At 39.7% G+C, this 17,050-nt stretch overlaps 1 protein-coding gene across 4 annotated transcripts in view; it reads right to left on the reverse strand.

The window, feature by feature from the left end:
- The window catches only part of LOC119480730 (RNA-binding Raly-like protein), a 114,880-nt gene that overhangs the window by 19,816 nt on the left and 78,014 nt on the right, over positions 1–17,050 (reverse strand). The window contains exon 1 of one of the 4 annotated variants that reach the window (XM_037757264.1): positions 15,753–15,906. The exons of the other annotated variants lie outside the window; for them this stretch is intronic. Coding sequence (XP_037613192.1) covers positions 15,753–15,789 — 37 coding nt within the window. The 5' untranslated portion in view covers positions 15,790–15,906. Of the gene's footprint in view, positions 1–15,752; positions 15,907–17,050 lie in introns of those variants that run through there. 4 annotated transcript variants of the gene reach the window in all.

Raw genomic sequence — 17,050 nt, forward strand, 5'->3', positions numbered from 1 at the left:
TTTTTTCTCCACATTTCTCTGTTTTACAAAATTGTAAATTTCGTTTCCCGTGTTCACAACGTTCAGTTTAATTTTGCAAACGTAGTAGTTTTAAGCCCGAACCTAACTATAATGGTTTTGTTGCCTAAGTGTAAATAGACGCCAAGGGGCGTGACAAAGCGGCAGTATGTGACGAGTTGGTATCAGAATGTGTTTTCTATATAGTGTCAGAAAATAGTGAAAAATACCCAACACAAGTCCCTAACAATGTGACCGAAATCCATAAGATATTACATTTTGGTTTCATCTGTTAGAAGCTGAAACCAGCAAACGTTTTGAATTTTTGCATGGCAAATCTCTAAAAGGAAGACTGTGTCTGTGTGATATACTATAACACAGTCAGTATGATTGTCTGTCAAAGATATTAATTAAAAAGATAAAAGACTAAAACAATCCATCCAAACTGTGGGTATTCATCGTTTCAACACTAATCTAAAAGGAGAAACATGTTTTTCTTAGACAAAAGTGTTTATAAAAACAAAAGGCATTGTTGCACATTATAATGGCTACCAGCAGCCTTGGCAGCCATCCTCCTTCAAAAAAAGCTAAACGCTGCACACTACTTTAGATGGGATTTTATGAGCATGGGTGGCATGTTTTCATTTTATCACTTCAGTTTGTGTGAAAAGGGCCGAAGAGGAACTAATTGCAAGAGATGCTGTTAAGGATTATCTCTGAAGCAGCTTTTAGCAGAACACTTTGTATCTGAGCAGCTCTAAGGACGTCTAAGGAAGTTTGGAATGAATGAGATGCACCCCGGGTCAGGGACCAAATCTGTGTGCTTTATTCATTTATTCTCCTCTTTTCCATTGGTTCGTACCAAGTCTGCTGCTGGATCTGCAGCTGGGTCAGACGGGGATGAGGTGGAGCTGTCCGTGGTGCTGAACGAAGGAGGTTTTAAGGTCTGTTGCACTGCTCTGTCTGGGCAGCGAATAAAACAAAAGGGCTCGACCTTGCAGCTGCGTAGACATACACATGATGCAATTTGAATTTTTGCAGCCGTGAAATTATTTATAGTTATGTTTGAGCTGGACTTTTTTCTGGGTGTCTGCCTATAGATACTGAAACAAACACAAGCCAGAATAAATATTTAAAAGGTAACAGTGTTATTGGCTGAGGAACCGGGGGAGAAAAGGTTCTGGAGGTAGATTGCGGTGGAAAGACAGAGGCACAGAGCGTAAGTAATCACTGAGGGCAGACCGGTGTTCCTCTGTCAGGAAAACAAGGCTCCGTGACTCCTCCAAGCAGCCTGCCCATGTGTTTTATTGGTCTCATTTGTTGCCTTACATCTCTGTCTCCCTCCGACTACTCTCGCTCATGCTTCCTGTTCTGCCCCCGGCCTCACCCGATCTCTCAACATCTTCTTTCTTCCGTCTTCATTCCTCTCACTTCCCTCACCTTCCCTCGCCTCGTATCTAGCCCCACCTCGCCATCCGTCACTTTCTCTCACGTCCCGTGCTTCTTCCTGTGTCTTTCTGTGTGGACCGAGGAAGCTCATTATGAGACTTTTCAGTGCCGAGCATCACCTGTGGGGCCTTCTTCTATTCCGACACCCGCGCCGACGACGAAGGCTTTGCGAGTCTCATTCCTCCCCTCCTTTCATTAGCGAGGGATGAATAGCAGCCGAGCAATATGAGTTGAGGCTTTGAATAAATCAAGGCTATAAACTCAGCCATATGGCAACATATTGCGGGGGAATCACTGGGATGAGAAAAGTACTCCTGTGAAAATCAACAAGACCCCAAAACATAAGGAGACGTGAGTCTTGTGAGAACGCAGGGAACAGGAAGACACCTTATATTCCTGGAAGGAATGTGAACGAACTGCTGGAGCAGCCACTAAACCTGCTGCTCCGGCTGAAGCCACAACAAATCAGACTGTAATCTTACCTTCTCCTTCGTCTACCTTTTCTCTTCCGCTCACAGAGGAGGGAAAACCAGCTAATCGCTGAAGGCTTCAGAGGTAGCAGGGGTCACCACAAGGTCAGAGCGAAGGATTGACGGATAGATTGTATCACGACAGCCAAAGAAGCTCTTTGTATTAGTGTAGGCAGAGTGTTGGTGGATGGACCGAAGGGCAGATTCTTGAAAATCTATTTCTTCTGTAAGGTGCTGTTCTCATCAGTTACAACTCTGTGTTTCTGGAATGACAACAATTCAATTCAAATAGCTCATTTTGCACAGACTTTTCTTTAAAATGTGGTGATAAAGACTATCGTCTAAGCCACGTTCATCAGTCATAATCAAGATAAAACATTCAAACTGCTTTGCTCATCAACAAATATACCATTTACATTTAGAGCAGGAATTTGGTACAAGCTCCTTAGACCAAAGCTACACCAAATTAAACCGACTATACGGCTGAAAACACACTAAGAGCAGTAATTTGCATGTCAAACTCTCTCAGCAGTTACAGAAAACACAGCAACCAAAACACAGCTGATTTTTGGTTGGTTTCTGCTGCTGCAAATGACCTGTCTGAACACCTGCTGTGGCGCAGCACAGAAGCTATAATTGACAAAACAACAACTCACAAAGGTTCATTATCAACTTGAATATGTCTGGGACTGAAAATAAACAGGTAGGGTATTCAGGCTTTTCCTAACAAACATGCCATTTACTAGCTGGTGTAGAGTTGGTTGATAGATATGATATGTTTTTAGAGAATAATAAGTCAATATTTTAGGATTGACAATTGGTGCTTTTTACTCACGAGAACTTTTTTAGATACTGCTGCATCATTATGAAAAAACATTGCATCGTGAGTTGGAAGATATCTTGGCCATTTAGGATTCCAGAAGTTAATTTTCTATCATTAGTTTTCTGTCGATGATGCTGCTAGAAGAAAAGTCAGGGGATCACCAAAGTCATTAGCGTACATTGTCTGGGAACCATCAATGTTTGCACTGAAATTTCTGCCAATCCATTAAATAGTTGTTGAGATGTCTCACTTGTGGTAGCTAGAGTGGATAAAAATGTTGGTAAAATCTGTAACTCAAAGTTAGTTTCAGATAATGGGTCAAATCTGGATGACTTTGGCAACAATGGCACCATATTTGGATTCAATTGCTGCGTCAAAGTGTTGTGAGTTCACTAGCACCTCTGAATGGCTTCTTCTCCATAGCAGTGGCCATGGCAGCAGTGGCTAAGGCTCATGGGTATTGGAGTATTTAGAGCCATCTGCCATGTCAAACGGATAGGGCTGGGACGATATGCTTATCGCCCGATTCGATACTATTACGATATTTGGGTGCCGATTTTATATGTATTGTGATTTTTAAGTATTGCGATTCGATATTACGATTTATTGCAATGTTAACTTTTTTAACATTGCACCATGGGAAAAAGTTGAATCATACACTTCTAGGGGACTTTTACTTTGGAAAATCTCTAAACTGATACAGTAAAAATACTTGACTTGTGATATGTTTGAAAATCGTGATACATAGGAGATTTTTTCCCCACTCCTACAAAAGCCTGCATTCTCAGAAACAAATCTGAAATACTGCTCCCTCTTGGTCGATTATTCAAGTAATCGGGGGTTTTAGTTTAGTCGACTGAGATTTCTTTAGTCGTTTTTTATGCTTTTTTTTCTTGCTGAATGACTTATTTCCAAGTAACTTATGAGCACATCTCTGGTAAAGACAAGATTTGAAGTGGTGCTTATGTGTGATTCTTTGTGGAGAAACTTTTAAAGAACTGTCAACAAAATGTTAGTTTTGAGTGTTAATTGACTAAGAATTACTTTGGTCAAGGACAGCCCTAAAAACTGATGGCCATGGCGTAAACCAATATTATCATTAAATCATCCAGAAGCCCCACATTTCTATGCTCAGAAGCATTGATGATCTCATTAAAAGAGAATTTTGGAACAGAAATGTCACTTAAAGTTTAGTGATGCAGCTAAGTCAAAGGGATGAAACCTGTGATATTTAATTTATAGGGCAGTCTTGCTAACCTAAAACACCCTGTCGCCATCAAAGTACAAAAGCACTGATTACTTAAAAAGCTTCTATGTCGCCCTTTGAGTCATATCTCAGACGCGCAGCACAGCGACCAGTTGACTGACTGCAATAAACTCCCTTTCAGACGTATCAGCGAGGACCTTCAACAAATGAGAAATGTGTTCCTTTCTTTTCGAGAAACAGGCGGAAATTCCCCTCAGACAAGAGCTGATGGCTCTACAACACATTTGTCACTTTTTTTCTCTTTGCGAGGACAATGAAATGAAAGAACACACAAACGGCAACTGTCTATTTGATGAGATAAACATTAAAAAGCAAGAGAAAGAATAAGAAAGCGGGACGCGGAGGGAGCTGCCGATCATCTCCTCGTGGAACGAGAAACTCTGGCGGCAATCTCCCCAACGGCTTAATTAATTGAACAAAGTAACTAATCATGTAAATTGTTCCTCAGCGGGAGCGACGAAAGCAAAGAGACAAGAAGGGAGTGAAGGAGCTGTATCAAGCCGGTGATGGACGTGCAGGAGGGACAGGTAGGGGATGTGGGAAACTTGTCTCAGCTCTGGCTTCAGCTTGGTCGTCTTCTGAGGTGAAGGAGTTGCCGCATTAAATACCCGGAGCTGTGCATCATGACCTGCAGGCGAGGCCCCGGGCATCATAAAACTCCAGATACGTCTTTCATCTTTGCTTCTCTGATATATATATATTTAAGATAGAGGTCATATTGCAGGTATAAACTGACAACTTAATTGACAGATTTCCCCAAAATCTCAGAGTGAATTACAATCAAATACACCGCTCACAGAAGATCTTCCAGCTCCAGACTGAATCAAACTTGTTCTTACTTTTCTGTAGCAATGTAGCCCTCAATCGAGGTCACGTGGCACTGCGGTCCCTTCAAACTGAAATAGCCATTTACGTTTCCCTCTCAACACTGGCAGAAAAACAGCCTGTTTGCTGACACCTCTCAACAACAGCAGGTCAACGCTGTGGACGGCTGTTGTCTAATAACCACATGGAGAAAAAAAAGAGTGGCGAGGCGCCCGAGAGGCTATCTGCATATCAAAGGTGCTCTTCTTGAAGATCAAACATCAAACGTGGCTCTTCAGGAGAACCGTGAAGGTGCAGTGAAGTGTCTCTCCACATTTCTTTGTCTGAATTCAAAATTTTAGACGCATAGAATTCTTTTGCATCAAGGTAGGGCACAATTCAGAGGTTCATTACATGGGCCATTTCATTTAATGGACTACAAGTTATGATGATATAAACCACGAGACAATGTATTGCTTTAATATCTCTGGTTGTAAAGGTATTAAGACAAAGGGAGCAATGTTGCAAATCGATGAGAAGCAATTAACTGCTTTCTGGCAATATTTGAACATTCAACTTTTGTTCAAAGTATGTATGTTGTAGCATCAAAATGCAAGTTTTCCCAAGCCCTTCTTAAAACTTTCCCCCACATGACCTGATAGTATACTGTATATACGTCTTTATAGTCAGTGTATTAACGTTACATACAGTAACTTAAATGGCGGTCGGCACGCCCCCCAGTTTGGAGAAGCAGACACGGTATGGAAGCTCAGCAATGTACCGCTGTGGACGCCACGTTCAGATCGGAAGGTCACACAATAACACAAACTATCCGATCGATGCAGCGGTAGACCAACGACTTCCGTGTTCTGTGAGGTAAAATTACTGTTTTTGTGAATGTAGTCTGGTGGCTTCGAAGAGAAAATAGATAATAGCTTCAGTTTCCCGTCGGAAAGGGATGTCTGATGGCGAGGTGAAAATATTCTAAATACAGCGTAAACTTAAACTGATATTGATTTTTGTTTACGTAGTTGAAAGACATTTTTCTGCTGCTCCCGTCCACAACCGCTTTACCTCACCGTCAGGGGAAAAGAACGTAGATGGACCCGCCCTTTAAATATAAAAATATATAGTTTTGGACTGTTGGTCAGATAAAACAAGCAATTTGAAGATGTCATAATGAGCATTTTTCACTAATTTATGACATTTTATAGAGCCAAAACGATGAATTGATTAATGAAGAGAACAGTCAGTTAGTTGCAGCTCTATATTACATATACTGTACCACATCATCCACCCCTACTTCAAGGTGTTATTATGAAAGGCACAGCGACGTGAACCATCACATTATTACTTTGTTAGTTAATTTTGTGCATCATGAGTTGCACTTAATAATGTACTGCAAGAGTAGGTAGACAATTAAGATTCCAAGCCTTTCATTTCTGCTGCTGCCGCTGTATAAAACAACTTTCAAGGTGACACTAGCTTCAACACACTGGCGTTTTTTTTGTTGAGCTCCAAATATCTCTTCTCAAAACAAGGCTGCGTCTCAGCAGCTCGATTTTATTATCTGAAGTTTGCAATGGATAATGTTCAAATACTTCACTTTGCTAAATGCAGAGAATTACTTCACTGCACAACCATCAAATATTCGTCATAAACTCCACATCCCAAGTATTATTCTCTTCACTGAATAATCTATAAAAGGAAAATATGATTCATGTAATGTTTAATCTATAAAAGACTGCAAACATGAGTGACAAATGCCAATCACAAGTTCTTAAAGTCCAAGGAGAAGTCTTTAAAATAGTCTGTTTTGTCCAACCTTCAGTCCAGAGACGCGGTTCAATCCACAATAATATAAAACAGAGAAAAGCAGAAAATCCTCCTATTTAAGAACCAGCAAATGTTTCATTCTTTTTCTCCTTGCAAACGCCAACTGTCTATTTGATGAGATAAACATTAAAGAAAGAGAAAGAATAAAAGAGCGGGACGCCGAGGGAGCTGCCGATCATCTCCTCGTGGAACGAGGAACTCTGGCGGCAATCTCCGCAATGGCTTAATTAATTGAACAAAGTAACTAATCATGTAAATTGTTCCTCGGCGGGAGCGACGAAAGCACAGACACAAGAAGGGAGTGAAGGAGCTGAATCAAGCAGGTGATGGACGTGCAGGAGGGACAGGTAGCGATGTGGGAAACTCGTCTCAGATCTGGCTTCACCTTGAGAAGCTGGACCGGTCTGTGAGGAAGACAGGTGGTCTGAGATGAAGGAGTTGTCGTATCGAATGTCCAACGCTGTACATCATGACCTGCATGCGAAGCCCCGGGCATCATAATACTCCAGAAGATACTTCTTTCATCTTTGCTTCTCTGATATATCTCCAAGGACTGACAGAGGCCATATTGCAGATACAGACTGACAACTAAATTGACAGATTTCCCCCAAAATCTCAGAGTCAATTAAAATCAAATAAGCGATTCACAGTGGATCTTCTTGCTCCATGCTGAATCAGACACTTCATTCACTTCACTCTCAGACAATACATTATAATGTTTCATCTATAAAAGACTGTAAGAAAGTGAAGTAACATGTCACAGATGTCAATCACAAGTTCCCAAAGCCCAGAGGTGAAGTCTTCAAAATAGATCAGTCCAAAACCCGGAGATGAGGTTCAGTTTACAATAATAAAAACAGAGAAGAGCCTCATATTTGACAACTCCAAAACAACAAATGTTTGGTATGTTTTGCTAAATGATTAAGCAATTAACAAAACTGCGGTTGGGAAATTGATTAATTCAGTAATTATTTCCAAACTAAAAAAAAAGTAAAGAGAAGTGAAGAAACTTTTGAAATTCTTTCTTTGTGTTTTTAATGGCACCAGTGTTCATTTCGTTAATGAAAACTATGACGAAATATGTTCATCAACGACCTTGACGAGGCAATGACAAGACAGCACCAACGTCATTAAACACTAACTGTGACGATATTAAACATGCAAAATCATTGACGATAAAAGACAAGACTAAAATGTAGTTTTAAAACATAATAACTTTACCAAAATCTCTCAATTTTTGTCACATTCCACTTTCTCTTCCCCTCTTTCTGTCACTCTCTCTCTCTCTCTCTGTCTCAAACAACCTTTTCATCAGATCACGATAAGATACAATTTTATGTGACATAAGTTTGACTAAAGTGACAGAAATATTCAATATAATCTGACCTTAACCCCTAAACAGGACTACGATTAAATAAAAAAATAGCTGACAAAATTAAGAGAGAAAACTAAATAAAGACTAAAAACAAATGACTTTTCGGTGACTAAAACTAATAAGCATTTTCGTTTTAAGACTAAGACTAAATCTAAAATAGCAAGCAAAATGAACACTGAATGGCACATTGTTGTAGGGCTTCAACTAATGATTGTTTTTGTTGTCATCTGCCAATTTGTAATCTATTGAATATGAACCAAACACCCAAGTTGACATCTTCAAATTGCTTGTTTTGTCCAACCAACAATACAAAACCCAAAGACATTTAGTTTTACATCATAGAAAACTAGCAAAACCAGTAAATGTTGCCATTTTTGAGGAGGGAACCACTGACTTTTTGGGGCATTTTTGCTTAAAAGATGAAACTGATTAAAAATAAATGATCAAAATAGTTGCAGATTCATTTCTACTTCTATATTGTAAGATTTTTCTAAACTCATCCTCTTCCCTGGTTTGACAACGATGCTTTAAAAATCCCATCTGCCTTCCATCCTTCCACTCTATAATACAGACCAGAGTTCACTAAACAGCCATTTTATGATATGTGACTACAACATCTCAGTGAACATCCCATTACAAAACCGGAGCATCTCTCCCTCGTCAGTGTGCCTGCTCTGCCTCGGTGCCTGGACCGGAGTCCGAGGGGATCAGCTCATAATCCGCGGCCCCCTTCAGGCACCGGCAGAACAGATAAAAGGCATGGCATCGGTTTGAGATCACATCCCTCTGTGTGACCTGTAAAACCCAGCGAGCCGTCTCACACAAGTCAACAATGATGCACTTCAGGAAGCGGACGATTCGGGCGTCTGAACATGGCGAGGTGGAGAAGCTTAACTTAGGGGAGTGAAGCATGAAAACAAACACCTCGCAGTCAGTCGCAGTAACAAGTGTTTCCTCTGAGAAACAATCACGTTGATAATCAGCAGGGATGTAACGATACATCAATTCAGATATCTACAATCCAATACTGTCAATGCAAAGTGAAAACATTGATACATATCATCATCTTTGAAGGGTAACTTTGTCATTTTTCAACCTGGACCTCAATTCCCCATGTCTTTGTGTCCAAGTGAGTAACAGGAACAACAATTTTGGAAATTGTTCCAGTATTGAGCGAGAGCTATTGAGGGAAAGCTGGCACCGTCTTTTACATCCACTAAAAGTGCTTGTTTCTGCTGTGACAGGCTCTGATTGTTATTTTAAGTGTCTGACAACATTACATCGTTCTGAAATCTGGCGAGGTGACGTGTTGCCAAAGACAACTTTGGATTACATCCATGATGGAAATGTGAATGTTTGTTGTGTTTGAGTACAGAAAGAGTAGCTAAGTGTTATCTAAAAGATGTTTCAATGTCATGGCTGAATATTTAGATGATTTCCACAATGTGGCTGAGGTCTTTGAATTCGATAGCCGCTTGTATTTATTTCATTCAGAGTATACAGATGTTCAGATTTCCACAACGAGACTTTTCCTTGAGTGGGAATCGGACACAATAACAAACAGACCAGATCAAGAGAAAGGTAAGAAAAAGGTTTTATTACTATGTAGGCTCCTTTCCATAATGCTGTCAGACACTTATAATAACAATCTGAGCCTGTCAGTGGCAAAAACAAACACTTTTAACATTACGACGTAACATTACATTGACGCTGCTCACTTGCCCTCACAGTTTGTTTCGCGGCTGCCGGTTGCAGCGTTATTCCTCAATACTGGACCAATTTCTAAAATGTTTGTCCCCATTACTCACTTATATGGGAAAATAGGGTCCAGGTTGAAAAAGTTCCCCTTTAAGATGCGCCTTTATTTTGAAATTCCCATGGCACGTTTGTGTCACCATTTCCGTCCGAGAGCACCTCCTTCCTACAGAGCCAGACAATAATATTGTCAAATCATATAATAGTTGCTTCTTGTGAATTTATATAAATGTAAAAGAGTGTGCTAAATAGGGATATGATATCGTCTAATATCGATCGCAGGCCCCTGAATTTGATCACAATCGTATCGTGGCAGACTTTATGATAATCGGCAAATACCATATCGTCCAAAGAATCGATGAGACATTGTGTCGTGATGAAACTTCTGATCTACACCCCTAAAGGCCTTACACACTGGGAGCGTGACAAATAAATGACACGAAAAATGCTAAATACTCACCTGCGAATATTATATGTTTAGGGCTTTTATTGTGAAAAGTAAGAATGGAAGGAGTGGATCTGATCTGAACTGCCTTTGTCAAGTTCAAAAGGGGTAATAAAGTTTGCCGTCTTGGTTCAGACTACAGAGCCTCCGTGTTGTTGTTTCATAAATATACATTAGGCGCAACTCAACCAGATCTGCACATTGTGATTGGGTGATGCAAAAGCTCAGAAAATCGACCTCGTTCTGGCAAAAAAGTTTGCTTTTTCGGTGCGTAATATTTGCATTCTGTGTGAAAGTAAAAACTACATTTTCATGCGAATTAATCACGCGGAAAAAAAACTCTGCCAGTGTGTAAAGGCCTAATAATCAGGTTATCAGCATTGACTTTCCTTACTAATAAAAATAGGCCCCTTTATGCCTCTTTAGCGATGAATCTACAAAATCTCTGAGCTGCTCAGACACCATGCTGCTTAAGACATTTATATTTCATTTAAACCAGGACATAAAGAGAATTACTGATTGAGATAAATTTGACAGGCGTATTGCCGGCCTATAAAACATGATGCAATTGTGCGCTCGCCTTTCAGATGCCATGTCACACGTCCCTGCGTACAGAAGGTGTGCATGAGATAGTGAGCCAGAGACATGAGACAAGAGTGAGATGTTACAACTTATCTAATTATTTCAGTGTGCTTGCTGTGACACTTGACAGACCTTAATTCCACCGCCCTCAAACTGCTCCACGGCTGCAGTCGTATCTGTCGACGGTGCACTAGATCCAATATTAATACACGCCATTCACCAGAGCCTGTTGCTCTAAAATATTCTGCTTCTTCACGATAAGACAAAAACAAAAAATCTGCCATTTTGCAACATGTTTTTCCCCCAAAAGCTCATTGCGCACAGGAATATAGATAATAAGGTGTCATTTGCTTGCGAATGCCGGTGTTTTTCCTCCGTGCATCAGCGCTCGTACGTGTGTGTGTGTGTGTGTCGCTGAATGCTTGTCTTTATGTCACACTGATTGGCGCTTCTCCTGGCGATGGTCCAAACCGTGGAGCTGCTGCTGCTGGTGGGAGAGAGACGAGGACTCTGGGGAGCGACATCTTGTGACAACTCTGTCACATTATTTCATCATCGAGCATCGATCGAGGAGTCTCATTAGGTCCTTTCTGACAGATAAAATCACATTTTCCAGGACAGAGTGGAGTGTGATGTTGCTGCTTGTCCAGGTCACACAAAAAAAAGAAAAACATGCAACCACAGCTGGTGAAACTGTAGCGACTGCATCAACTTTAAGTATCTGGAACGGATTATATTCTGTAATTGCTTGTGATTTATTCAAGAGAAGCAGAGACTCCCAACAGCTCCACCAAGGATTGTGTTGCACATGATTTGTATTCCTTCCCATGGACACGCAAACTGAAATTTGGGGCAAAATGGAGCTAAGCTGAAAAGAAGTCTACTAGTCTGGAAGGCAGAAAAACACTCTCACACACATAAAAGCACGACTGCCCTTGACACATGGCTCGAGATACATGGAGGACATCTGACAGAAGATGTAACAGCCTGCCCCTTGTGCCCCCCCGTCTCCTTCCAACATCAGCAGCACACAAACAGCCACAAAAACGAACATCTGCGGCACAGAGAGGCACATTCATTTGTCATGCGCTGCAGCGTTCCATCACCACACAAATTGCAACTGAAACAAGAAGGCCCAGATGTAGGGAAAAAAAAAAGCGGCAAGTCTAAAGAGCCGCGTGTCTGGAAGGAAGTTTCTTTGTATGATCAATTTTCATTTGCACGCATCAGGCATCAAAGTCGTCCTGTGCTTGAAGATGAAATCGTGTACTGTACACACACGGATGGAAAACACACTGAACAAACCCCAGCGGAGCAGACGGCTGGAACCCCATTTGATCTCCAACGATTCCTGAGCTGCAAAATCTTAAATATTTATGGACTTCAAGTCAAACACTCGAGCTCATGCTCCCAAGGAAAGAGGCTCTCTTTTCCGAACTAAATTAATCACAATAGGCGACACCATAAACACGCTCAGAGTTCACCTTCTGATTACAAGAACAAAGCAAGCGGCACAAAAGATGCCCATGGGTATTAACTAGGGCTGTCAAAGTTAACACGATAATACCGTGTTCACGCAAATTCATTTTAACGCCACTAATTTCTTCAATGCATTAATGCAACTTGAGATTTTTAGGTTGTAGCTGGCTCAGCTTTAAAGCTAGAGTCAAGATACTGGTATCATATGAAACTATAAAACCTAAAGAATCCATTGGTACCAACCATGTCATATTAGCTTGTCAAGAGGGAGACTAAATAACGCTCCAAACTTACGCTAAATTTTGGGGATCAAAAACTGGCATGGCCATTTTCAAATGGTCCCCTTGACCCCTGACCTCAAGATATGTGAATGAAAATGGGTTCTATGGGTACCCACGACTCTCCCCTTTACAGACATGCCCACTTTATGATAATCACATGCAGTTTGGGGCAAGTCATAGTCAAGTCAGCACACTGACACACTGACAGCTATTGTTGCCTGTTGGGCTGCAGTTTGCCATGTTATGATTTGAGCATATTTTTATGCTAAATGCAGTACCTGTGAGGGTTTCTGGACAATATCTGTCAGTGTTTTGTGTTATTAATTGCTTTCCAATAATAAATAATTACATGCATTTGCATAAAGCAAGCACCCTTACCCACTCCCATGTTGATAAGATTATTAAATACTTGACAAATCTCCCTTTAAGGTACATTTTGACCAGATAAAAAATGTGCAATTAATTTGCAATTAATTGTGATTAAATATTTTAGTTGATTGACAGCCTTTGTATTAAATGAACAAGGATGCGTTCTACACAGCACATTCATTACAACATACTAGATGATTACTTCCTAATTAAGAAGCAACCACTATTTGTAAAATGCTTTTCATGTGTTGCATTTTTTAATCCCTGCAGCACATTTCAAAATAAGAGAGAAGTCACACCCACGCAAACCTCTTCACAGTTATATGTCACTCACACCTTCGACACTGACTCTTCTGTGCTTGGCGTCCACATTTGGGTTTCCTCCCACCTCGTCTATATAACAAGCTGTGCATCCAGAAAGTTATGCAGTGCGGCCTATTTGTGGCCTATATGCAGTGCACAGAGGAGAAGAAAATCAAGTCATAGACCACAAACCAGCTCTTCAAAACCTGTATCTCACTCTACAGCAGGGCTGCAAATAACGATTATTTTCACTGTCGATGAATCTGTTGATTATTTTCTTGATTAATCGATTAGTTGTTTGGTCTATAAAATGTTGATCAGTGTTTCCCAAAGCCCAAGATGACGTCCTCAAATATCTTGTTTTGTTCACAACTCAAAGATATTCAGTTTACTGTCATAGAGGAGTAAAGAAACCAGAAAATATTCACATTTAAGAAGCTGAAATCAGAGAATTTTGACTCAACCCAATTAATCGATTGTCAAAATAGTTGCAGATTACTTTAATAGTTGACAACTAATTGATTAATCATTGCTGCTTTACTCTACAGCCAGGTTTACCTGACTGTACAGTGTGTGCACTTGTGGAATATTGTGCCAACAATTTATCTAACTGGTAATTAGTGAACAGCAATATCCATATGCTTTAATTATCAGAGCTTATCAGAGCATGCGCAACAGACTTGCATCCTGGAAGCATACCATCCCTGTTATAAAGTTATAGAGCTGCATCAAACAATTTCATTTTCAATTAATCTCCTGGCTATTTAATCAATTCATTGATTAACAATATCATCATTTGGTCCATAAAATGTCAGATAATATTAAAAAATCCCAATTTTTCACAGTCACAAACTGCCTTAAGACCAGGGAGCTGCAAAGAATTGTCAACTATTAATTTAATCACCAACTATTTTGATAATCGATTAATCGGTTTGAGTCATTTTTTAGGAGAAAGTCTGATTCCAGCTTGTTAAATGTGAATATTTTGTGGTTGCTTTCCTCCTCTATGACAGTAAACTGAATATCCTTCAGTTGTGGACAAAACAAGACATTTGAGGACGTCATCTTTGGCTTTGGGAAAAACACTGATTCACATTTTCACCATTTTCTGACATTTAATAATAATTGAGAAAATAATCAACAGATTTATCGACAATGAAAATAAATGTTGGTTGCAGGCAAGGTGACATCTTCAAAGTGCTTGTTATGTCTGACTCACAATCCATAAATTCTCTTCTGTAAAATCTCACAGTTGAGAAGCTTCAACTAGGTGATGATCGACATTTTTGCCTGAAAAAATAAATAAAAGTTTTTCTTTCGTCAACTAATAAATTGACTACTTCTTACCCCACTCAACGGGCTTCCAAGACAATCATTGCTCCATGGGTTTAGACTTCATACTTTACATCAGCACAAACATTCACACATTCAGGGCCTGCTCAAGACATATAGGCCATATAGGGGGTTGCCTAGGGCGCCACCTTCTGGGGGGCAATGGTCGCCCTCTAAAATAAAAATAATAATAATTTAAAAAAAAATGCCAGTGGGTGCCCTTCCTCATTTTTTGCATTGAGGTAGCAATGGACAAATAAATAAATACACTTTTCAACCCTGTAACTCTCTTTCTCACACTTTTTTATCTGCATGGCCGCACTTATTTGTTAATAAAAGTGTAAATTGTGGTGAAACTGACTAAACACTTTTAAGCCAACAATATCAGGCACCAAGTGTTTATTTATATTTTAATAAATACAGTTATTTATGAAAATAAAAACCATAATTTTTGTCTTAAAACCATTGTGATGTCTGATGTGTGTTGTGGCTTACGATGCTAGGAGGGGCTCAAAATCCAGATTTCATCTCAGGTACCAAAAGGGCTAGAGCCAGCCCTGCAAACAGTTACCTTCTCACCATATGAGTGGACTCATTAATGGAGACCCAACTGTGTGTATTCACTACAGAAGCATATGTGTTTGTACAGTTAATTAACTGCAACTTGTCCTGCTGGTGCTTTAAAGCACCAGCAGGACAAGTTGCACATGAACCATCACTTTGGGAGCACAATTCCTGTCTACTGTAATTGACATTTTCTAATTATAAGATGCTGTATTCTAACAGAACTGACTGTTTTCATTGCGACCTTATAACCTCGATGAGTCGACGCATCTCGTGGTAATGTATGCAAACTTGCCACAGAATGAATATATATCACACAACAGACAAACAGAGCAGCTGCAAAGGATGCCTTTTACAAACTAATATAGCTTCATGCATGCAAACAGTGCGCAGAAGGTCACTTTGCAAGATTAAAATAATATTATATTACAGACAAAAGACAACAGATAGGGGCGGTTTTTACATTTAACTTTGCATGCAACTTAAACAGGCCTGCAGCCCAGATTAAAGGGAATAAAATGCATCTTGAATGAATCAATATTTGCAACTTGTATCGAGCATCATCAGCATTATTATATTATTATCATCATGTTTCCCTATAATGATGCTGAGTAAACTTACATCGGTGGTTGCGACGCTTCCCCTTGTACATGGTCATGGTATAATAAGGGTCCAGCTTTGCTCTCGTCCAGGTCCTGGTTCAGGTTCAGGTTCAGGTGCTACAGAGTCTTCAGCGGTGCTCTGATACTTTGTGAGCAGCAGAGATAAATTAGCCCTTCAGACTGAGCTGCTGCTCCAGCAGAGGATGGATCATACCATTACTCAGAGACTGGGGAGGGGTGGACCGGACTATACAGCATCTCTAACACACAGCAGTGGAGTGGGGATCACATATCAACAAAAATAGGATGCATTAAACAGAAAATGAGGGGAAAATAAGCCATGATTTTGCAAAACTACTGTAAAGTACTCTATTAGGATTAATTATGATCACATTTACCCCTAATGTAGATATTGCTTTAGAAAAATCTGTTTGGATTCTGGAGTTCTTCCTCTCAAGATTCATTTATTTGTTAATTTGACCACATTTTATTGTCATAAATCAACATTTACAAACTAAATATTTCTGAGCTGATTATCTAAGTCAAACAAAATGTTCCATCTATATCTAAATGTACTAATACAATACATTTTTTGTCTTTTTTTTTAGTAGGGACAGGGGGTCTTTAGGGGGAGATAGCAGGTCAACAGAAGATGTTACATAGAAGTGGAGTACATCATCTGAAAGCTGAGAACCTGAAGATTAATTTGAGATGCAGCTCAGTACTGTGTGTCAAGTTGTTATTGTCATACATCTGTAATAAACATTGTGTTTTTGTTAGGCGCCTTATAGTTTATATCTTCTATCTTAGAACATTATAATAGAAGTAGTGCTATCAAAAATATACAAGACAGTTATATACACAAGTATGTGAAAAAATAGGTGTAGTCTATATTTAAATATGATATAAATTAGGGCTGTCAATTGATTGAAAAATTGAAACATTTTTTATCTGTTCAAAATGTGCCTTAAAGGGAGATTTGTCAAGTATTTAATACTATTATCAACATGGGAGTGGGCAAATATGCTTGTTTCATGCAAATGTATGTATATATTTAGTATTGGAAATCAATTAACAACACAAAAAAACGACAAATATTGTCCAGAAACCCTCACAGGTACTGCATTTAGCATAAAAAAATATGCTCTAATCATAACATGGCGAACTGCAGCTCAACAGGCAACAACAGCTGTCAGTGCATCAGTGTGCTGACTTAACTATGACTTGCTCCAAACTGCATGTGATTATCATAAAGTGGGCATGTCTGTAAAGGGGAGACTCGTGGGTACCCATAGAACCCATTTTCATTCACATATC

The sequence above is a fragment of the Sebastes umbrosus genome, chromosome 21 (assembly GCF_015220745.1).
Source record: "Sebastes umbrosus isolate fSebUmb1 chromosome 21, fSebUmb1.pri, whole genome shotgun sequence".
Taxonomy (NCBI): domain Eukaryota; kingdom Metazoa; phylum Chordata; class Actinopteri; order Perciformes; family Sebastidae; genus Sebastes; species Sebastes umbrosus.